Source organism: Symphalangus syndactylus, chromosome 3 (assembly GCF_028878055.3).
Source record: "Symphalangus syndactylus isolate Jambi chromosome 3, NHGRI_mSymSyn1-v2.1_pri, whole genome shotgun sequence".
NCBI classification, from domain to species: Eukaryota; Metazoa; Chordata; class Mammalia; order Primates; family Hylobatidae; genus Symphalangus; species Symphalangus syndactylus.
The window spans coordinates 67,045,028-67,068,817 of NC_072425.2; the positions used below are offsets into that span (position 1 = coordinate 67,045,028).

The 23,790-nt window shown below is 35.4% G+C and overlaps 1 protein-coding gene across 5 annotated transcripts in view; it reads right to left on the bottom strand.

Moving 5' to 3' along the window:
* VPS13A (vacuolar protein sorting 13 homolog A) overlaps nt 1–23,790 on the bottom strand; it is a 264,964-nt gene that overhangs the window by 73,578 nt on the left and 167,596 nt on the right. For all 5 annotated transcript variants that reach the window (XM_055272202.2, XM_055272201.2, XM_063636975.1 and 2 more), the window contains 7 exons: nt 14,418–14,521; nt 8,317–8,599; nt 5,902–6,297; nt 5,532–5,636; nt 5,261–5,407; nt 1,528–1,656; nt 672–805 (listed from right to left, as the gene is read on the bottom strand). In XM_055272202.2, the coding sequence (XP_055128177.1) occupies nt 672–805; nt 1,528–1,656; nt 5,261–5,407; nt 5,532–5,636; nt 5,902–6,297; nt 8,317–8,599; nt 14,418–14,521 (1,298 nt within the window). The remainder of the gene's footprint in view (nt 1–671; nt 806–1,527; nt 1,657–5,260; nt 5,408–5,531; nt 5,637–5,901; nt 6,298–8,316; nt 8,600–14,417; nt 14,522–23,790) is intronic.

Below are 23,790 nucleotides of genomic sequence, written 5' to 3' on the forward strand. Positions count from 1 at the left end.
AGTTGTACAGTTAGCAGTAGAAGGAAAGTGGAAGTACAATGATAAATACGTGCCTGTTGAAAAGTAACAGGTGAAAACAAAGAAAGAAAGGAAACAAAATAAATTCAAGACAGCCTGGAACTACTGAGTAGAGGATCAGAAAGTTGCATAAACTGTAGTAGCACTAAGAAGATATGATATCAAAGCAAATTAAAACGAATAATGTTGAAGAGTAGTCCTAAACCATGAAGATTCAATTATAGCCTTTAAGGAAGCAGTCCTTTCCCCCAGACACCTCAACAAGAGGGCACCTATTGTTTGAAAAAAAAAAAAAACCTGAAATGTTACATATTTACACTATATTAAACATAGGAAAAAATTCAAAAATAGACAAAATTCAGAGACTCCTAACAAACTCTGACAGACTGCTCATCAGAGTCAACAATGAACAAGCTTTTGCCACACTTGCTTCAGCTCTTCCATTTTTCTTCCTTTGAAGCATTTCAAAATAAATTGTAGACATCAAGTCAGTTTTACCCCTATATGCTTCAAGTACATTTTTTAATGGAACACTGTTTTACATAGCTACAATGCTATTATGTGTTTATATTCTTAAGAAATTATTAAAAAAAACCGTGCCTCATCATCTAGACTTACACCATCAAGAGTTACTGTATTTGTGATAATCTTACCTTTGATTGTATTGAACAAGTTCATTCTCTGTGTGATTTATTAAGAGGAATGTAGCTGCTCCATCATGATAATCTAAAAATGTAATAACTGTAGAATGCTCGGCCAAATTCACTTCTGCTATAATACCTCCAAGCTAGAAGAAAGAAAAAGAAAACATTTTAATGTAATAATCTTCCCAAGAATATTAACTAATAACATTTAATAACAGACTATTCATAACTGATAATTTAATTTTTGGGATGACTGAGAAAACAATTCAGAATGTTGTACTGCATTTCTGGAAATCTATAATCTCAATCACTGTATTACAGATAGGTGACATTCCAGATGTGGTATATTCTAGTATTCCAGGCATTCCAACTAACTTTTTTTTTTTTTTCTTGAGACAGAGTCTCGCTCTGTCACCTAGGCTGGGGTGCAGTGGCGTGATCTTGGCTCACTGCAAGCTCCACCTCCCGGGTTCACGCCATTCTCCTGCCTCAGCCTCCCGAGTAGCTGGGACCATAGGCACCCACCACGATGCCCAGCTAATTTTTTCCATTTTTTAGTAAAGACGGGGTTTCACTGTGTTAGCCAGGATGGTCTCGATCTCCTGACCTTGTGATTCACCTGCCTCGGCTTCCCAAAGTGCTGGTGTTACAGGCGTGAGCCACCGCACCCAGCCTGAACTAATTTTTTATTTAACAATTAAATTATCTTAGATCTCTGTTTCCTTTTACAAAAAGAAATGTTTGTTCATTTTCGGGGAAAGGGGAAAAATCAACAGAAGTAATTATTTGATACAAAAAATAAAATACTAGTCAGTATATTTTAGCTTTCCTAATGACATATGCAAAAAAGAAAAAAAAAACTTACCTCGTTATCTAGACGCAATAGAATACAATTTTCTTGCTTGTTAAAATATATCCTTTTGGGAGGATCTTCACTCCTTTCGACTTGAATAAGAAGTTTACTAGAAGCATCCTCAGGCCAAAAGGGGATACACTAAAATATACATTATATATGTTTATAAAAATAAACAGATTTCACCATAAATACATAAATCATATTAATAATTCCCATCAGGGTAGACTTAAACTATAAAAAAACCTGTTTTAACACTGCTGTAGTTATTGGGTTGTTTAAACAGTTGTAAACTTTCAACTTGAAGATGGATTGTCACTTGTCAGCACTATGCATTCAAGAAGCAATGGATAGCAAATTGAAGAGCTACGGTAAGTGAACTGCTGGCAAGAAAAGAGACTTTAATGTGGTCATGATCTTACAGAGAAGGGTTGAAAAATCAGCAAGAAACCTGAGCTGAGAACTGGGACACAGATGATCAGTTTAAAACAAGTGTACATTCAGTTACTAAAAATCAAAATCAGGTATGAACATTATTTGGAAATTAGGCAGAAATCAAAGTACGCAAAAATGACATGTCAGAACGGGTATTAAATCTAGCATCTGGTTGTCAAATAAGGGTAAAAAAGTAAAAGCAGTATTCAAAGTTCAGAGTAGGAAAGAAGCTCAGAATTTTATGAAGTAACTTCAACATGAGTGATCTGGAAACCAAACTAAAAGAATAGGAGATAGTCAAGGTACTAGAAAGAAGACTGGACAAAAGAATCTGGAAACAGAGCTAAAAGAACAAGAATGAAGAACCAGCCTTGTCTGTAAGCTATTAAGTCAACTCCATCTTAGGCCCTGACCAGACTGATCCCTTCATATATTTCAATGAGACTGCTCATGTGTGGTACCTGATCATAATCACATAACTTGAGGACAATGTAGCAGAACCTGGTTGTTAGACCTAAGTGTCTTAGCTTGTTAAAGACAGTTTTATTCAACCATAAAATGGAATTAATGGAACTAGATATGAGACATCCTTAGGAATATAACCTGACTTTGCGCACAGCCAGGGCACTGCAGTCTTAAGGATTCAAGCAACCATGTCCCAAAGCTTTTATCCATGTCTGCATTCCCAGCCCAGGCACTTCATTTGGAGGCTTTTTATGGGAGCTTTTTGGCAGAGGCCTTCCTTGGGAGCCCCTGCAGGACCTCTTTATCAGGGGGAAAGGGAGCGCCTGAGCTGAGTCCTGGGACACAGATGATCAGTTTAAAACAAGCGTATAGTCACTTCACAAAAAGTGAAGACACTTTTTGTCTACTCTCAGTGCTCAGCACATTCCCATTCCTAGCTCCTCCGCTTTGTCCTACTCCATCCCCCAGGTCCATAAAAGTGCCGGACACTTTATTCAAGGTTTCCTAGACAGTGAGACAATGCCCATGTCTGTGCTGATCCACCTAACCCTTGTCCAGTGCCATTCCAGCATAGGTGGTAATTGTGCTTTCTCTGATTTAGCCTCCTACTTACACAGGTTGAGTATCCCCTATTCGAGATGCTTGGTACCAGAAGTGTTTCAGATTCTGGACTTCTTTTGGATTTTGGAATATTTGCATATATATAATGAGATATCTTGGGGATGGTATCTAAGTCTAAACATAAAATTCACTTATGTTTCACACACACCTTATACACGTAGCCCAAAAGTAATTTTATACAATATTTAAATAATTTTGTGCATGAAACAAAATTTGTACATATTGAACCATCAGAAAGAGAATGTGTCACTATCTCAACCACCCATGCTGACAATCTGTGGTTGTGTGGCATCACCATCATTCCTGACTCTCAATTTGTGTTACCAATAAACAATCATTTTCTTACACTTATTCACACATAACTACTTAACAGTAAAAAAAAAAAATGACAAGAAAGTGAAAAACATAAAGTGTCAGGTGTAGAATTCTTCACTTGTGGCATCATGGTGGCACTTGAAAAGTTCTGGATTTTGGAATATTTCAAATTTTGGAGCATTTTTGATTTTATATTTTCAGATTAAGGATGCTCAATCTGTACTATCACAGTAAGTGATTAAAGCTTTGACTGTTACTTTCATTGTGGCTTGTCTTAATCAGCTATTCCGACACCTGGCAGCTCAGCTGTCTCCTCCTCAGCTGAGCTCTTGACAATTGCTAACTTTCTCATTTCCTCGAAGTCATTGTTCAAATGTCACTCCAATGAGTCCTATCCTAACCACCTTACATAAAATTAGAGACCACCCCTGGCTCTCAAACTCTGAATGTCCCTTATCCTACATCAGACTTTCCCACATTAGACTTGTCACTCTGAAACATACTATACACTAATTGATTATGGTATTATTAATGTTTCCCCTTATACCCACTAAAATGTAAACTACATAAAGATGGGCTTTAACTATTGTGGCTTTAACTATTATATTGCAAGTCACATAAAAAATAAACAATATTTGTTGAAAGAATGAATATACTTGAAAAAAGGTGAAATTTCTGGGAATAAGAACTATAATTATTCAAATACTCAGCTGAAGACTTAAATAGTAGTTCAGACACAGCAAAAGTAAAAAAAAAAAATGGAAAGATGTCCATGTAGAACTTACCCAGAATGAAGCAAAGAGAGTTGGAAAATATAAAAGAGCTATTAAGAGACATGGAGGATAGAGTATGAATGTTCAACATGTCTGATTTCAAGGCTTAGATGGAAAAAAATGGAAGAATGGAGGAGAGGCAATATTTAAAGAGACAATAGTAGCAAATTTTACAAAAAGCATGAAATACATTAATCCGCAGATCTAGGAGTAAAGCACCTCAAGAAGGGTAAATAAAAAGTAAACCACTTATAGACATATAGCAGCGTGACTGCAGAACATCAAAGACAAAGAGAAGAAAGACTGTGAAGGCAGCCAGAGAGATTTTTCTTTCTTTTTTTTTTTTTTTTTGCAATTGCAAGATTTAATAGAGTGAAAACAGAGCTCCCATAAAACGGGAGGGGACCCAAAGGGGGTTGCCATTGCCCCCCTGGAACGCCTGGGTTTATATCCCGATCATTGTCCCTCCCGCCAGAGAGATTTTTCTAGAGACACTGATGGTATTTACCTTCAAAACCAGCCCTAAAGGAAATTCTAAAGAATATACTTCAAGAATAATCCCAACAAGGATGGTTTTGTATGCAAAAAGGAATAATGAATAGAAACAGCAAAAACTTCTCTAATCCTAACTTTTAGAATAAAAGTTCTTCAAAAATAAAATATTCCATCAACCTCTGTCAGTCATTCAGAAAACTCTTACTCAAAGGTTTAATGATGGCACAAAATCAAAATTTCACTTCCAAGTTACTACTCTCCTCAAATAACTTGAAGAAGAGTCTGGCTTACCCTACTCTCTGAAGGCATTCCTAATAGCTTCCTAGACAGAATAAGTAATTTCCTTCTCTTTGATGCATTTATATCTTATCTAGTCTTTGGATGCTGTATTTAACCAAAGTGGTTAGTAATTGTTAAACATCTACCTCCCTTAACAAGCTGGGCATTCCTAGTTATCTAATTATTAAAAATTGAACCTTCCCATCCCTCTAGAGCCGGGCACAAATATTCAATGAAGATTCATGAAACTAAAACAAAATTGGAGTAAGGGGAGTTAAAACATTACATGGTGACTTTAGGTATCTAACTTCAAGGAGAAAATAGAATCCAAAGAGGTATATTTTTGAAATTCATCTACCCACCTGCTCCAAATCAAGAGAGAGCCATTTATCATTTCCTTCTTCAGCCACTGATATATGGTATTTGCTTTTGTTTTTAATCATATAAAAAGGGGTAAATGTCACAATTCTAGTAATGTTAAAACTGCTCAGGTCTATAGTGACGCCAACCTAAGAAAAAAAAATTCACAGCTCAAAAACTGTTATGTATCATAACATCCTTATAAAATTTAATTAAGTAGTTAATAGAAACATTTAAAATAAAAGTTTCTTGATAAGCATAGAATGAACTCACTTGATAGTCCATTTTCAGGCCTTTACATTTAACAGCTCCATGACTACCAACAGTATCAATTGAAAACTGATCGGACAACTCACTATCAGTTACCATAAGTTGAACCTAGGAAAAAATATTCCAAATACATCACAGTTTAGGTACCTTTAAAAATTCCTGCTTAAACTGATAAATTACTTTTTAGCATAAACAAAATATTATATTGTTAATGCACTAAACCTTTATAATATTAAATTCTAATCTTTTTGGCCTCAAATATTTAACAAGTTATTTCTATCCAAGTTTCATAATATTTACTACTCAGAACTTTAAAAACTAAAAAGTGACAAGTAGCTAAAGACAAGGGAAAAACAGAATAAACATCGCATACCTTATTGTTATTAAAAAAGTGATTTGGTTGAAAAGAAAAGAGAACTGGCTTTTTATAATTAGGTGGATGCTTTCGATGAATTCCATCTGCTTTGTACTGTAACATGCGGCCAGTTTTATTGACCATCCAATAAGGACTATGAAATGCCACAACTGTCTGACCAGTATTATAAGTCATATGGACAGCAATATCTAAATCAGTCTTTTCCATTTCTGTAACACAAGTAAAATTGACAAAACTAATGTCTTGCTGATTAGGCTTTATGTGATATTCACTTTTCCAATCATGATTGAGATAGTCAAGTAATTTTAAATGTAGCCTGGCTTTATCCAACTGTACAGTACAAATCTGGGCTGAATGTCCTTCACTTAGAGTAAAAACTGGATTTTCAATTCCCTGTAATAAAAAAAAAACAAAACAAAATTTAAAATGTTGCAGAATAATATGCCTCAAAATTCTATTTATGTACTCCAAATGCTGCAAAAAATGCTTTTGAAATACCTATCAGAACAAGTCAGAAGACTTACATTCAAGTTCTAAACAAGTCAGAAGACTTACATTCAAGTTCTAACTTTGTCAACTGTGTAAACCTCTACATGGTATTTAATCTGAGATTTGAGCTACTGTATTTGTAAAATGATCTAAATGACTTACTTCAAAGGACAAACTGTGGAGATTAAATAACATAATGGGAAACTCCCCTGGAAATTATAAACATAAAACACTATAATTGGTAAAACAACAACAAAAAGACAATCTTAACCACTAGTGATTTTTATTTTGAAAACAAAACAATATAAAATGTGGGCAAAAACTGATGGTAATCCAAAATAAGTAATCCCTACTACCTCCACAATCCCTCATCACCCATTTCCAATCACTGTTTGTATTATTACTTCGTATGTATCTCTCCAAACTGCTCATTTCCCTCGACCCTCCCTTCTATTATCTTGGTTCATGTCACTATATGACCTCTCAGTTTAAGAGTCTCCTAACCGCTCTTGTCCCCTCTAGTCCTTTCCCCATACCATGGCTCAATTGTCTTTCTAAAAACTGATCATACCCTTTGGAAACTGGCAGACAGAATGTGATCACTAACAGCATCCAATTAAAAGTTCTATGAGAATAGAAATATAAATTGACAGTACATCTGAATATCTCACCAGTTTTTCCAGCATCTCTATCCTATTCTTTTCCTATTATAATAATATAGGAATCTCTTCATCTCCTGATTTTAAATTAATTAAAGCAAAAGTAAGGAGTTCTTGATTCTTTACAAGTTAAATAATATTCCACAAAATAACAATGGTGGTGGTAGTGCTAGAGTGATAAATAAATGGCAACCCTGTGTCTGTCAGGCACTGTACCAAACCCTTTACATACACAATCTAATTTGATTTTCCCCATGCCTTAACCAAGCAAATTTTATTATTATTCTCATTTTACAGACTACAACAAAAGATTTAGAAAAGCAATAAAGCCTGCTTAAGAACATATAGCTAGCAAATGACAGCTAGGATGCAATTTCAAATCTACCTGACAGCAAAGTACAAATTCTTAACCACTATGATAATTTGTTACTCAATATGGAAATACACATTTAAAACCATAAATAAGTTAACTTTTTCCTCCAAAAGAGACATGTATCAGAAAAGTGTAAACAGCTTGGTGTACTGGCTCATGCCTGTAATTCCAGCACTTTGGGAGGCCGAAGCGGGAGGATCACTTGAGCCCAAGAGTTCGAGACAAGCCATAGTGAGTCCCTGTCCCTACAAAATTAAAAATTAAAAAAAATTATCCAGGCATGACATGCACATGTAGTCCCAGCTACTTGGGGGGCTGAGGTGGAAGTATCACTTGAGCCTAGAAGTTTGAGGCTACACTGAGCTATGATCACATCATTGCACTCCAGTCTGAGCAACAGAGAGAAACCTAGTCTCAAAAAAATTTTTTTAAAAAGCAAATGGTAATTCTAAAAGTAAAATAAACCTATAATAGATGACAATGAAGAACTACTTTCTTCCATTTGATAAGCATCGCAAATGAAATATTTACATAAAATCTTAAGATGTATGGATTCCTGTGTTGTAACAACAGGAAGAAACCACACAATCTGTTAAAACAAAGAGTATGTAAGAAAAAAAGCAACTTCACAAAGTATACAATCTTTGAAGAAAATCAGCACTAAAAGAATACAACATAATGTAGCATGCTTTTTTGTCACTGAAGTCTAGTTCTTAATGTTATTTCAATAATAATTCTCATACTTGTTGCAAAAGAATATCTGCATTACCTATTCTTTACTAGTATTCTAATTTTTATTAGATCTTTAAAATAGTTTTTATTGCTCTTAATCTTAAAAAACTGAAACTACAAAATCAAAAACAGGAAGGCACTAAAACAAGTTGCCGATACCTCTATATAATAAGCAATTTTGTAAGGAAGAAGATTTCGGAGCAGAATAGGTGGCCACAAATGCATTATGTATGGTAAATCCCAACCGTCTTCTGAATACACTGATAGAGATGTTAAATTATCTTTTTCTGGAACAATATTAATGAGAAATGATTTCTTAGAAGGGTTTTTAGATCTACATTTCTTCTTTAGAAGAGCACCATCATTTTTTATAATCTCTTCAAAGTCAATTCCTTCACACATTTGATAGTCCTCATCTTCTGGCTTCAGAAAAATGAATGATCTGCATGAGATTAAATGATACAGTTTAAAATGCTTTAAACGAAAACATATTAAGCTATATAATTACAGCTTTAGAATAACAAACTTACCTCCTTTCATAATATTGTAATACATTTTTATATTTTCATATACTTTTTAAGATATAAGTAAGATAGATAAGGCCGGGCGCGGTGGCTCATGCCTGTAATCCCAGCACTTTGGGAGGCCAAGACAGGTGGATCACGAGGTCAGGAGATGGAGACCATCCTGGTTAACATGGTGAAACCCCGTCTCTACTAAAAATACAAAAAAATTAGCCGGGCGTGGTGGTGGGTGCCTGTAGTCCCAGCAACTCAGGAGGCTGAGGCAGGAGAATGGAGAGAACCCAGGACGCAGAGCTTATAGTGAGCCGAGATTGCACCACTGCACACCAGCCTGGGTGACAGAGCGAGACTCTGTCTCAAAAAAAAAAAAAAAAAAAAAAAGATAGATAAATAGATATCTTAACTTTCTGGAAGCTCATCAAGTTGTCTGACTTTTAAGAGGAGAATATTTTTCTTACAAACTTACTATCTTAAAAGTACACTTATAAGATAAATGGTTTCATATAAAAATACATAAATCATATCAGTTATATATGCAAAGCAAACCACATAGAAGCATATGTGACTTGTACGTATAACTGAAAGAATTTGGCTTTTCTGGATGTGTGGGCCTAAAAGGAAATAAATGCCATGACTGAATTCATAAACTAAAAAAAATTACTATTGAAAAAAAATCACAAGCTTTCCAACATTAATCAAATGAAAGTTTTCAATCGACATTTAATGTTATTAAAATGTAGTCCATAGATGCGGAACAGTGCTTTTTTTTTTTTTTAACATCAGTATGGTATTTTACTTTATTATTTTGTTTTCTGCTTTAGCGTTTTTGTTTTTGTTTTAATTTTTTTTTTTTTTATTATACTTTAGGGTTTTAGGGTACATGTGCACAATGTGCAGGTTTGTTACATATGTATCCATGTGCCATGTTGATTTCCTGCACCCATTAACTCGTCATTTAGCATTAGGTGTATCTCCTAATGCTGTCCCTCCCCCCTCCCCCCACCCCACAACAGTCCCAGGAGCGTGATGTTCCCCTTCCTGTGTCTATGAGTTCTCATTGTTCAATTCCCACCTATGAGTGAGAACATGCGGTGTTTGGTTTTTTGTCCTTGCGATAGTTTACTGAGAATGATGTTTTCCAGTTTCATCCATGTCCCTACAAAGGACACGAACTCATCATTTTTTATGGCTGCATAGTATTCCATGGTGTATATGTGCCACATTTTCTTAATCCAGTCTATCGTTGTTGGACATTTGGGTTGGTTCCAAGTCTTTGCTATTGTGAATAGTGCCGCAATAAACATACGTGTGCATGTGTCTTTATAGCAGCATGATTTATAGTCCTTTGGGTATATACCCAGTAATGGGATGGCTGGGTCAAATGGTATTTCTAGTTCTAGATCCCTGAGGAATCGCCACACTGACTTCCACAATGGTTGAACTAGTTTACAGTCCCACCAACAGTGTAAAAGTGTTCCTATTTCTCCACATCCTCTAATTATACTTTAGGTTCTGGGATACATGTGCAGAACGTGCGGGTTTGTTACAGAGGTATACACATGCCATAGTGGTTTGTGGCAGCCATCAATCGATCATCTACATTAGGTATTTCTCCTAATGCTCTCCCTCCCCTAGCACCCCACCCCGCAACAGGCCCCAGTGAGTGATGTTTCCCTCCCTGTGTCCATGTGTTCTCCTTGTTCAACTCCCACTTATGAGTGAGAACATGCGGTGTTTGGTTTTTTGTTCCTGTGTCAGTTTGCTGAGAATGATGGTTTCCAGCTTCACTCATGTCCCTGCAAAGGACATGAACTCATTCTTTTTTATGGCTGCATAGTATTTCATGCTGTATACATGCCACATTTCCTTTATCCAGTCTATCACTGATGGGCATTTGGGTTGGTTCCAAGTCTTTGCTATTGTGAACAGTGCTGCAATAAACATATGTGTGTATCTGTCTTTATAGTACAATGATTTATTATAGTTCTTTGGGTATATACCCAGTAATGGGATTGCTGGGTCAAATGGTATTTCTGGTTCTAGATCCTTGAGGAATCACTACATTGTCTTCCACAATGCTTGAACTAATTTACACTCCCACCAAAAGTGTAAAAGCATTCCTATTTCTCCACATCCTCTCCAGCATTTGTTGTGTCCTTTTTAATGATTGCCATTCTAACTGGCGTGAGATGGTATCTTGTTGTTTTGATTTGCATTTCTCTAATGACCAGTAATGATGAGCTTTTTTTCATACATTTGTTGGCTGCATAAATGTCTTCTTTTGAGAAGTGTCTATTCATATCCTTCACCCACTTTTTCATGGGTTGTTTTTTTCTTGTAAATTTGTTTCAAGTTCTTTGTAGATTCTGGATATTAGTCCTTTGTCAGACGGATAGATTGCAAAAATTTCTCCCCATTCTGTAGGTTACCTGTTCCCTCTGATGATAGTTTCTTTTGCTGTGCAGAAGCTCTTTAGTTTAATTAGATCCCATTTGTCAATTTTGGCTTTTGTTGCCATTGCAGAACAGTGGTTTTAAGAAAATGGTGACAAAATTATTGGTTGTCACATGGTTAATCTTTATATTTGAATATTACATTGTTTACATTTCAGCAATATTTTATACTTAATAATTTTTGAACCCACACTGTAACCAAGAATAAACATTTCATAAATATCTTTATATTTGTAAAACTAATTAGCTATAGTTATGACACTGTCCTTTATAGATGAACAACAGTCAAAACTATCTTCAACCCTGATTATTTTCCTAAACTCTACTCCTAAAATGTCAAATATCTATGATGTATTTCTGTAATAATTTCTGATGGCACCTTAAATTTGCTAGACTGAACACTGAACCCACTCTACCCACTTTTCTGCATGTCCTTTTCCAGTGACTTCCAGCTACTGGCACCCTGGAGTGTGAAACAATATTAGACTTCCTTCTTCCCTGACTGAAGCATATAAATTATCTGTCAAAAAAGTTAACAGATATAGCCTATTCTACTTCTACATTCCTTCTATAATTTTCATTCTATTTTCCACTCTTACTTCTAAAACTTAAAGATAAAACCTTAATTTTTTCCAAATTAAACTAATCGTAATACACTTACCCAGTTTATCAAAACATTTATTGGATCTATTATGTACCAACAAGAAGGCAAAATTGAAAACAAACAAATGGGTAAGATCATAATCAGGTGGGAAATGTTAAAATGTTAAAAGATAACTACTGCATTGTGATAGGTACCAAAAAACATATGTTTAGAGTAGACTGAGGGCAGAGTGGTTGGCTCTTTCTAGACAGACTGCAAGGTGTTTGCCAAGTGACAATTTTCCCAAAAAGGGTGTTCTGAAGAGAAAATCTGAGTAAGAGAAATATAAAAGGTCAAAGGAAAGTTCAAGGAATGAATGAAGAAAACAAGAAAGAAAATCAATGACAGGAGGTTTTAAATGAGAAGATATAGTAGTGTGAATGGTCTTGAAACAACATCAAATCATCTGAGACAAGAAAAAAACAGATCAAACTAATAGATGGAGATAAAATTTATAAAAATGGAGCAAGAAAATGAGGGAGCAACCATCTAACTGTGAACTTATATTATCTTTCAAATTTTATCTTCCAACATGCACTCTACATTCCAATGAATTCCCAACTATTCCTCATAACACTATGCTTTCATGCTTCCTTATCTTTGTTTATGCACGCCTTCCTCTTAGATAGCCTTTTCCATCTAATCTCCATATTACTATATTACGTATGTTACTGTACTTCATGTATCTTTTGCCCAGGAGTCAGTCATTAATCCCTTTTATGTTTTCCATAGTTTTTGGCAACTCTAACACTTTCTATAACTCTCTATAACCCACTGTTTCCTACTTTATACATTTATGTAATATATCCATCTTTTGATGGCAATAGCCACATGCAATTCATCTTGGTACTGAGTGTCTCATCCACAGAAAACCTTGATAAATATTTGTTAAATGAATAAAAGAATCAGTATATTTAAATTCTATTTAAATATTTTAATAAAATATAAATTGTTTTCCTATATTTATCTGCATCTATATTTATCTGTATCATTAATCTAAGAATAGAAACAGAATAGAGAAAGATAGCCATTTGTTAATTTAAGATCTCACATCTTAAATATAAGTGCACCTACACTGAAGTACTAGATTAAAAGAATACCTAGATTATGAGTTCAAGACCAGCCTGATCAAAATGGAGAAACCCTGTCTCTGCTAAAAATACACAATTAGCTGCGCATCGTGGCATATGCCTGTAATCCCAGCTACTTAGGAGGCTGAGGCAGGAGACTCGCTTGAACCTGGGAGCTGAGATCCCACCATTGCACTCCAGCCTGGGCAATGAGAGTGAAACTCCATCTCAAAAAAAAAAAAAAAAAAAAAGAATGCCTAATGAGAAATCCAAGCTGGTTAGTCACTAATAATTCTACTTAAAATGAAGTACTTAGTAACAATTCTCATTAAGATGAATTAATCACTACTAATTCTCATTAGGATGGATTAACTATCATGTAACAAATCAATATTCAGCCTTGGAAAAAAGTATAAAGGTACTGTTTTCTCTACTATGGACAGAGACACAAAATATATAGCAGAAATGTATTAAAAAGTAGAATATCATTAACTTTTATTATCCAAGAAGAAAATGAAAGTTCTTCACAGAAATTTTTAAATATATCTTACATGCCATATTTAATCTAGTCTCGTAACCCACCCCAAATCCTCTCTAGAGCAAGGTCAGATATTGTAAATGACTATTTTGTTGTTCTCTCAACAATACGATTCTTTCCCTCAGCAAGTCTGAACTAAGCAATAAAACACTCATTAGGTTTAGCAGGTCGATCTATGTGAAAATATGTGCCTAAAACTGCTTGATTGTCTTCGGAGCATTGAGGATCCCATTCTGAACTTCTGGACAAGAGAACACGTAAGAGCACTGTTTGCAGTTTTGCCTCTATCCTTCTGTAGTATTGAGGTAAGTACCTATTTCTAGTGTGTATTCTAAAATGGTATTTAAACAAACTACAATGCTTAATTCTGAGGACAGTTTTATTCTCCAATAAGGTTCAATTTCCATATAAGAGATTATTTTCAATTCCAGATTACGTATCTTGACTAATACTTACTTGTTATGATATAAAATCCATAAGACTAGCTCATAATATTTTGTTATAATTTTAATATTTTCTTAAAACATATCTTGTATCAAATTTAATTACTTTAAAAATTTAAAATTAATGTAGTATATACTTCTATTTATATTACAACTCCATCCCTGAACAATGAACAAATATGAAAAGAAAAGGATAAAATATTCTATTTACTAAAGGAATTTCAAAAAAATTGTATTATAAAACCTTTGAGAAGTACAAATTACTTCCTAATAGTATATATAAATTCAGAAACCACCAGGCACAATCTATTAGACATTTTTAAAACTCATAATCATATGACTATGCTTATGACGGTTATACTGCAATCAAAATATAATTATATTTAAGAGAAAAGCATATATAGTGTGCTTGGTGTAAGTTATTACAATAAATTAAATAATACCTCTTTTTTAAGATCTAAGTGCACTAAAACTTAAGTAAGTTAGATGAGCTATTAGCAGGATGGATTTGATCCAAGTTATCCATGTGAAATCAGAAACTATAAAAATTCTACAAGAGATCTTAGAGTAAACGATAAAGAAAAAATACCGGTAAGATCCTAATGGTATGTTGAATTCATTTTCAGGTGAGGCAGTTCCCAATAAGGTATCCCCTTCGTAAACAGACAGTGGGACTGAAAAATGATTTCTTATCTGGGAAAGAAAAACAAATAATATTTAGTATAATTAATCTAAGAATCTAAAGATGTGTAAAAAAAAATATGTCCACGTAACTATCTTAATAAAGGAACTATCAGGCAATATTCATCTTGCTTATATAAATTAAAAAAGAAACAAACATATTATTTATCCTAAAACGTACAAGAAAAATCTCTACAGTTTTATATAATAGGAATCTCAAAAACAGACTTTAAGCAGCCTACAGGGGAATAAGATAATATCTTCTTGATTTTAGGATAGGGACTAATTTGTTTAAAGATAAGTTTGTGTTTAGACAAAAATAGTAGAAAAAAATTCACAGAAAAAAATCAAAATTTTACATATTTATATGATAAAAGTGACAACCTACAGGCTGGGAAATATCTGTAATATACTTGACAAAGGGTTTATAATCACTACACACTCAAAAATCCTAAAAATCATTAAGAAAGTTGCAATCAAGAGGAAAACAGGAATAGAATGTAAACAGATGATTCACAGAATGGAAAAACTGACCAATAAACAGATGAAAAGATACTTGACATTCCTAGTAATCAAAAAAATACAAATTATATTCATGGAATATCTTTTAATACCAACAAACTGCAAAAAAAATCAGAAGTATGGTAACAGTTGAAAATGATGTGAACAGGAACTCACATACACTACTGGTAGAATGTAAATTGATACAATAACTTTGAAGAATAATTCGGCAAAAACTTAGTAAAAATGAAAATGTACTTTCTTCTTAGGAATTCTGCTCCTAGTTCCATACCTAGAAAAACGTTTACACATGTGTATTCATTCACGTTCACTACATTCAAGCCACTGATGTTCACACCACTGATTTCATTATTAAAAAATGAAGGCCGGGCGCAGTGGCTCACGCTTGTAATCCCAGCACTTTGGGAGGCCGAGGCGGGCGGATCACGAGGTCAGGAGATCGAGACCACGGTGAAACCCCGTCTCTACTAAAAATACAAAAAATTAGCCGGGCGTAGCGGCGGGCGCCTGTAGTCCCAGCTACTCGGAGAGGCTGAGGCAGGAGAATAGCGTGAACCCGGGAGGCGGAGCTTGCAGTGAGCCGAGATTGCGCCACTGCACTCCAGCCTGGGCGACAGAGCGAGACTCTGTCTCAAAAAAAAAAAATAAAATAAAAAAAAAAAAAATGAAAATGAAAACAATCTCAATAATAGAAAAATAAGAAAATTTTCTTCAAATCGATATAATCATGTAACATCATTAAAATAATGACCTATGTATCAGTATATGGTTACACTTCAAATATTTGAATGAAAACAGAACATAGCAAAACAAGGTGAACAGTGTAACATTTCTGTAAGACACTAAAAACACAAGTATATATTTTCTGGACAGGAATAATAGTCTTTAAAATATGGTACTAGAAATATATACAACGTATCACCAAATTGATATTACCTCAAGGAAGAAGGAAGGAGGGAATGTGGACTAAGAGGGAAACAAAACAGCTGACTTCAACTTCATGTATTTTTTTTTTTAATTTGAGGGAAACATTTTTAATTGTCAATATTTTTTAAATTCCATGGTGTGGATGGAGACATCTGTATTATAACAAACTTCAAAGTCCACTATCAAACCAATAACCAACATCCAGAGCATTCCACAACAGACATTAACTGTAAGTTTTCCAACATATTTTCTGATTATAAATATAATTCCAAATAAACTTCACATTCAACTTATCACTGATGTAAATGGAGCCTATTAAGAAACACATGCTTCTAAATGGTGCCTGTTTGGAATGTGAAGTTAGTTACCAAAGTCTGATATTGCTTCCTTTGTTTTCCCTTTCAAATTTAGTGTGGAAAAATTTGGTTGGAAGCTGAGAATAACTAGTAGTTGAAATTTCAAGGAAAGATATAAGGTCTGGAAAACGCAACGAGCCATAAGCTTGAAAAGTCTAAGGGAGCAGAGGAAAAGGGAGCATCCGTCTGTATAAAAGTGGGTGGGTGCAGTGGCTCACACCTATTATAATTCCAGCATTTTGGGAGGCTGATGCAGGAGGATCACTTGACCTCAGGAGTTCAAGACCAGCCTAGGCAATATGGCGAGACCCTGTCTCTAAAAAATATTGAAAAATTAGCCAGGTATAGTGGTGCAGACATATAGTCCGAGTTACTGCAGAGGCTGAGGTGAGAGGATTATTGAGCCTGGGAGGTCAAGGTTGCAGTAAGCACTGATCATGCCACTGCACTCCTGGGCGATAGAGCAAGACCCTGTCTCTCAAAAATTACAAAGATAAGAAAGAAACAGAAGCGTGTTGCAGGTAAGCTATCCTGCTGGAACAATTCCTAAAGTTTACAACTACACAACAGCAATATGATAGCAGAATGAACATAGATGTTAAAGTGAAAAAAACCTGAGATAAATACTGGCAGTGCTGATTACTAGCTGTGTAACTGTGGGCAAATTTTATTTTGAATAATACCATTTCTCCTGACTATCAAAAGTAGTAAATTCATATATACACATACCTTGTTTTATAATGTTTTGCTTTATTGTGCACTGCAGATATTTCATTTTTTACAAATTAAAGGATTGTGGCAACCCTGCATCAAGCAAGTCTATTGGTGCCATTTTTCTAACAGCATGTGCTCACTTAGTGCCTCACTGTCATATTTTGGTAACTCTCACAATATTTCAATCTTTTCATTTTAATTATATGTGTTATAATCAATAAATGTGTGTTCTCACTGCTTTACAAATTGGACATTCTCCCCACTTTCTCCCTCTTCTTCAGACCTCCCTATTCTCCGAAACACAACAATATTGAAATTAGGAAAATTAATAACCCTTCAATGGCCTCTTGCAAATGAAAAGAAAAGGCACATGTCTGTCACTTTTAAATCAAAAGCAAAAGCTAGAAATGATTAATGTTAAGAAGTGCATTTCAAAACCAGAGATGGGCTAAAAGGTAGGCCTCTTGCATCAAACAGCCAAGTTGTGAATGCAAAGGAAAAGTTTTTAAAAGGAAAAGTTTTTAAAAGTCCTAACCCAGTGAACACACAAATGATAAGAAAGTGAAACAGCCTTATTGCTGACAGGAAGAATATTCTAGTGGTCTGGATATGCTATGGTTTGGCTAGGTCTCCCACCTAAATCTCATCTTGAATTGTAATCCCCATAATCCCCATGTGTCAAGGGAGAAACCAGGTGGAGATAATTGGATCATGGGGACAGTTTCCCGCATGCTGTTCTCGTGACGGTGAATGAGTTCTCACGAGATCTGACGGTCTTGTAAGTGTGTGGTAGTTCTTCCTGCATTCACTTCTCCTTCCTGCTGCCTTGTGAAGAAGGTGCCTTGCTTCCCATTTGCCTTCTGCCATGATTGTAAGTTTCCTGAGGTCTCTCCAGCCATGCTGCACTATGAGTTAATTAAACCTCTTTCCTTTATAAATTACTAAGTCCTGGGCAGTTCTTTACAGCAGTATGAAAACGGCCTAATACAGGATAGAAGATCAAACCAGCTACAACATTCTCCTAAGATAGACCCTAACTCTCTTCAGTTGTATGAAGGCTGAGAGACGTGGACAAGTTGCAGAAAAAAAGTTGGAAGCAGACGTTTGTTCACGAGGTTTAAGGGAAGAAACCACCTGCATAACACACAAGTGCAAGGTGAAGCGGCAAGTGGCTGCAGCAAGTTATCCAGAAGGTCTAGCTAAGATCACTGATGAAGATGGCTACATTAACAACAGATTTCCAAACTAGACAAAACAGCCTTCTGTTGCAAGAAGATGACATTTAGGACTCTCATAGCTAGAGAAGAGAAGTAAATGCTTAGCTTCAAAGCTTCGAAGGACAGTCTGAATCTCTTCTTAAAGGGATAATGAAGCTAGTGACCTGAAGTTACGCCAATGTTCATTTACCATTATGAAAATCCTAGGGCCTTTAAGAATATGCTAACTCTACTCTGTGCTCTATAAATGGAAAAACAAAGCCTGACTTTGAAAGCACATCTGCTTACAGCATGGTTTACTGAATTTTTAAAGCCCACTACCGAGACCTATTCTCAGGAAAAAAAATCCTTTCAAAATGCTATTGCTCATTGGCCATGCACCTTGTCACTTGAGTTCTGATGGAGATGTACAGGAGATTAACGTTGCTTTCATGCCTGCTAACAAAACATCTATTCTGTAGCAAATGGATCAAGGAGTAATTTCAACTTCTTAATATTATATGTAACATTGTATATTTGACTTAAATAATATTAGTCTCATTTAATACATTTTTTAATGTTTTTATTATTTATTATTATTATTACACTTTAAGTTTTAGGGTACATGTGCACAATGTGTAGGTTTGTTACATACGTATCCATGTGCCATGTTGCTGTGCTGCACCCATTAACTCATCATTTAGCATTAGGTATATCTCCTAACGCTGTCCCTCCCCCTTCCCCCCACCCAACAACAGTCCCCGGAGTGTGATGTTCCCCTTCCTGTGTCCATGTGTTCTCATTGTTCAATTCCCACCTATGAGTGAGAACATGCAGTGTTTGGTTTTTTGTCCTTGCGATAGTTTACTGAGAATGATGGTTTCCAGTTTCATCCATGTCCCTACAAAGGACATGAACTCATCATGTTTTATGGCTGCATACTATTCCGTGGTGTATATGTGCCATATTTTCTTAATCCAGTCTATCATTGTTGGACATTTGGGTTGGTTCCAACTCTTTGCTATTGTGAATAGTGTCGCAATAAACATACGTGTGCATGTGTCTTTATAGCAGAATGATTTATAGTCTTCTGGGTATATACCCAGTAATGGGATGGCTGGGTCAAATGGTATTTCTAGTTCTAGATCCCTGAGGAATCGCCACACTGACTTCCACAATGGTTGAACTAGTTTACAGTCCCACCAACAGTGTAAAAGTGTTCCTATTTCTCCACATCCTCTCCAGCACCTGTTGTGTCCTGACTTTTTAATGATCGCCATTCTAACTGGTGTGAGATGGTATTTCATTGTGGTTTTGATTTGCGTTTCTCTGATGGCCAGTGATGATGATCATTTTTTCATGTGTTTTTTGGCTGCATAAATGTCTTCTTTTCAGAAGTGTCTGTTCATGTCTTTTGCCCACTTTTTGATGGGGTTGTTTTTTTCTTGTAAATTTGTTTGAGTTCATTGTAGATTCTGGATATTAGCCCTTTGTCAGATGAGTAGGTTGCAAAAATTTTCTCCCATTCTGTAGGTTGCCTGTTCACTCTGATGGTAGTTTCTTTTGCTGTGCAGAAGCTCTTTAGTTAAATTAGATCCCATTTGACAATTTTGGCTTTTGTTGCCATTGCTTTTGGTGTTTTAGACATGACTTTCTTCACAGAATTGGAAAAAACTACTTTCAGGTTCATATGGAACCAAAAAAGAGCCCGCATCGCCAAGTCAATCCTAAGCCAAAAGAACAAAGCTGGAAGCATCACGCTACCTGACTTTAAACTATACTACAAGGCTACAGTAACCAAAACAGCATGGTACTGGTACCAAAACAGAGACACAGATCAATGGAACAGAACAGAGCCCTCAGAAATAATGCCGCATATCTACAACTATCTGATCTTTGACAAACCTGACAAAAACAAGCAATGGGATAAGGATTCCCTATTTAATAAATGGTGCTGGGAAAACTGGCTAGCCATATGTAGAAAGTTGAAACTGGATCCCTTCCTTACACCTTATACAAAAATTAATTCAAGATGGATTAAAGACTTACATGTTAGACCTAAAACCATAAAAACCCTAGAAGAAAACCTAGGCAATACCATTCAGGACATAGGCATGGGCAAGGACTTCATGTCTAAAATACCAGAAATACATTTTTTAAGGCAACAGCTCCCATAGACAGTGATTCCTCTGATGGATCTGGGCAAAGTAAATTGAAAACCTTCTGGAAAGGATTCATCATCTAGACACCATTAATAACAGTTGTGATACATGAGAAGTCAAAATATCAAAATTAATAGCTGGTTCCAACCCTCATGGATGACTCTGAGGAATTCAAGACTTCAATGGAGCAAGTCACTAAAATTGTTTAGTAAAACAATTTTCTTACAATCTTTCTATATCTTATAATCTTTCTTATATTTATATCTATATATTTCTTATATTTCTATATCTTACCAAAATCTACTTTAAAAACTTCATAGCAGCATATAAAACATGAGAACTAAGAATTTCATAAGTGAATAATCTTAACTGTTCTATATTTTTAATTCTAGAAAAACTATTTGCTCTATACATTTGAAGCAATAGAAATATTTCTACACATAGTACCTGTAAGAAATTCAAAATTCATGTTCAACTATTTAAATGGCAAAATAATCAGCAGTAATGAGTGCAGCTGTTAGTCACCTTTTAAAATAGTTAACTCAATAAAAAGTGAAAGAGAAGGGATATCTGTTTTCAGCCATGCTAGAATAACAGGGACCAGATATAGCTTCCCACCCTAATCAACTAAAAAGCAGGAAGAAAAACAACATCAAACCACAGTTTCCAATACGGGGCAATAGGCAGCACAAGGGAAAATCAAAAACAAAAAAACTACATAAGCCCTATGACTACCCAGCTTGCTGTCTGGAGAGTGGGTTTCTAGTCTGCTGTGTGAGGAGCAGGCAGCCAAGTTGAAGAGACAAGATTTGAAAATCTGGGGAAGCCAACATGACTGAAATTCACAGCATATTGTACTGGATGGGAGAGACCTGCATGGAGAGGCAAGAGCTGTACGGACAGAATTTTGGAAAACTGAGTGTCCCCTCCCTGTCAAAACTTCAGCTGAGTAATGATCAGGGCATGCGTAGATTATCTAAGGCTCAGTAAAGATCCATCTAAAAGAAACAGGAAGAATGAAGTCTGGTTCTGATATGTACAGTAGTTTTAGGTAACCAATAAAAAATTATCAGGTACGTTAAAGGAATGAAAAAATTACCGTAATGAAAAGAAACATCAATAAAACAAACCAGAAATGACATGTAATAGAATTGGTAGACAAGGACATTAAAACATTTATTAAAATTATATCCAATATCACTAAAAAGTTAGAAGACTAAGGATGTTAAAAAGAGACAACAGAAAATAAAAAAAACAAAAAAATCCATACTATTATTGAGAAAAATATGTCAGATGGGGTGAACAGCAGATTGGCCACTGAAAAAGAAAAGGGAAATTGAAGACATAGCAAGAGAGACTATAAAAAAAGAAACGGGGAAAAAGCTAAAAGTAAAAATGAACAGAGCATTACTGAGCTGTGGGGCAAGTTCAAACACCCTAATGTGTATCTAACTGGTACCTAAAGGGGAGAAGAGAGGGCAAAGACAGAAAAAATTTTAGAAACAATGGCAAAAAGTTTTCTGAAGTTGATCAAAACTATAAATCCATGATTTTAAGGTCAGTAAACCCCAAATACAAGGAACATAAAAAAAACTACACTAAGATTCATCATAACCAAATTGCTCAAAACCGATGATAAAGAAAAAAAAAATCTCAAAAGCTGCTGAAGATTGACACATTTTGTAGAAAAGCAAATATAGGAAAAAAAGCAGACTTCTGATCAGAAACAATGCAATACAGGAGACAGCAGAACATTTTTAAAGTATGGGGGAAAAACTCTGCCAATCTAGATTTCTATGCCCAGTGAAAATATCTGTAATACATATATGTGAAATAAAAACTGAAGGAATTCATCACCAGCAGATCCACACTGTGAGATTACCGAAAGAAGAAAAAGTGATAATAAATATCAAATACAGTTTGTATTTTAAACCTACTTAAAACACAAATAATTTAAGAAAAATAGTAACTTGTATTATGGGGTGGCTAGCATACATAGACACAAAAATGTATGAACATAATTATACAAATGTGGGAGATGAGAAGTGGAAGTATACTGGTCTAAAGTTTTGATTCTGTATGTGAAGGGGCAAAATACTATCTGAAGGTAGACTAATACAATATGTATGTAATAAAGCCCTAAAGTATCAACAACAACAACAAAAAGACAAGGAAGTATAAAGAGATACAGCCAATAAGCCAAAAAGGAAATAAAATGAATTCATAACAAAAATGATCAATTAATAAAAAAAAGAGAAAACAAAAGGAAGACGGAAGCAAAGAACAAATGAGACAAATAGAAAAAAAAATAGCAAGTTTAAGCCCAACCATATCAACAACAACTTTAAATATAAGTGGTTTAATTATCCCTGTTAAAAGGCACAGATTTTCAGATTAGGTAAAAAACAACAACAACAACAAAAAAAAAACAAGGTCCAACTACATGGTGCCTACAGAAACCCCACGTTAAATATACTTTAATGCATGGGTCCCCAGCCCTTGAGCCATGGGCTATACCAGTCCGTGGCCTGTTAAGAAGTGGGTTGCACAGCAGGAAGCAAGCAGCAGGCTTGAGAGCATTACTACCTGAGCTCTGCCTCCTGTCCGATCAGCCAGAGCATTAGATTCTCACAGGAGCGTGAACTGTGCATGTAAGGGATCTAGGTTGCATGCTCCTTATGAGAATTTAACTAATGCCTGATGATCTGAGGTTAAATCCAGGTACTGTGAGTGCTTGCCTTATTTTTGGTTCTTATGAAGGTGTTTTTTCTGTGTAGATAGTTGTTAACTTGGTGTCCCTGCAGGGGATGGGAACACACATGGGTGGAGCTTTCTATTCCTAAGAAAGGAATCCTGAGACCATATGCCCCAGCCCCCCACCCGTGGAAAAATTGTCTTCCATGAAACAGGTTCCTGGTATCAAAAAGGTTGGGGACTGCTGCTTTAATGAGTTAAAAAGTTAAACAATGAGAGGCGGAGCAAGATGGGAGAATAGGTGTGGTGGTGTGCACCTACAGTCCTAGCTGCTCAGGAGGTTGAGATAGGAGGATTGCTTAAACCCAGGAGAATGTGGCTCCAGTGAGCCATGATGGCACCACTGCCCTCCAGCCTGGACACAGAGCAAGACTCAAGAAAAGAAAGAAAGACAGACATTGAAACTCTAGACCAATATCCTTCATCAATATAAATGCAAAATCCAACAATACACTAAAAGGTTAGTAAGACGTCATGATTATGTGAGATTAATCCTAGGAATGCAAGGTGGATCTAACATTTAAAAAGAATCAGTGAATGTAATTCATCATACTAACAAATTAAAAAATATATCCTCCTCTTGTACAGAAAAGGCATCTGACAAAATCCAAAATCAACTCTGATAAAAACTCTCAGCACACTAGGAATAG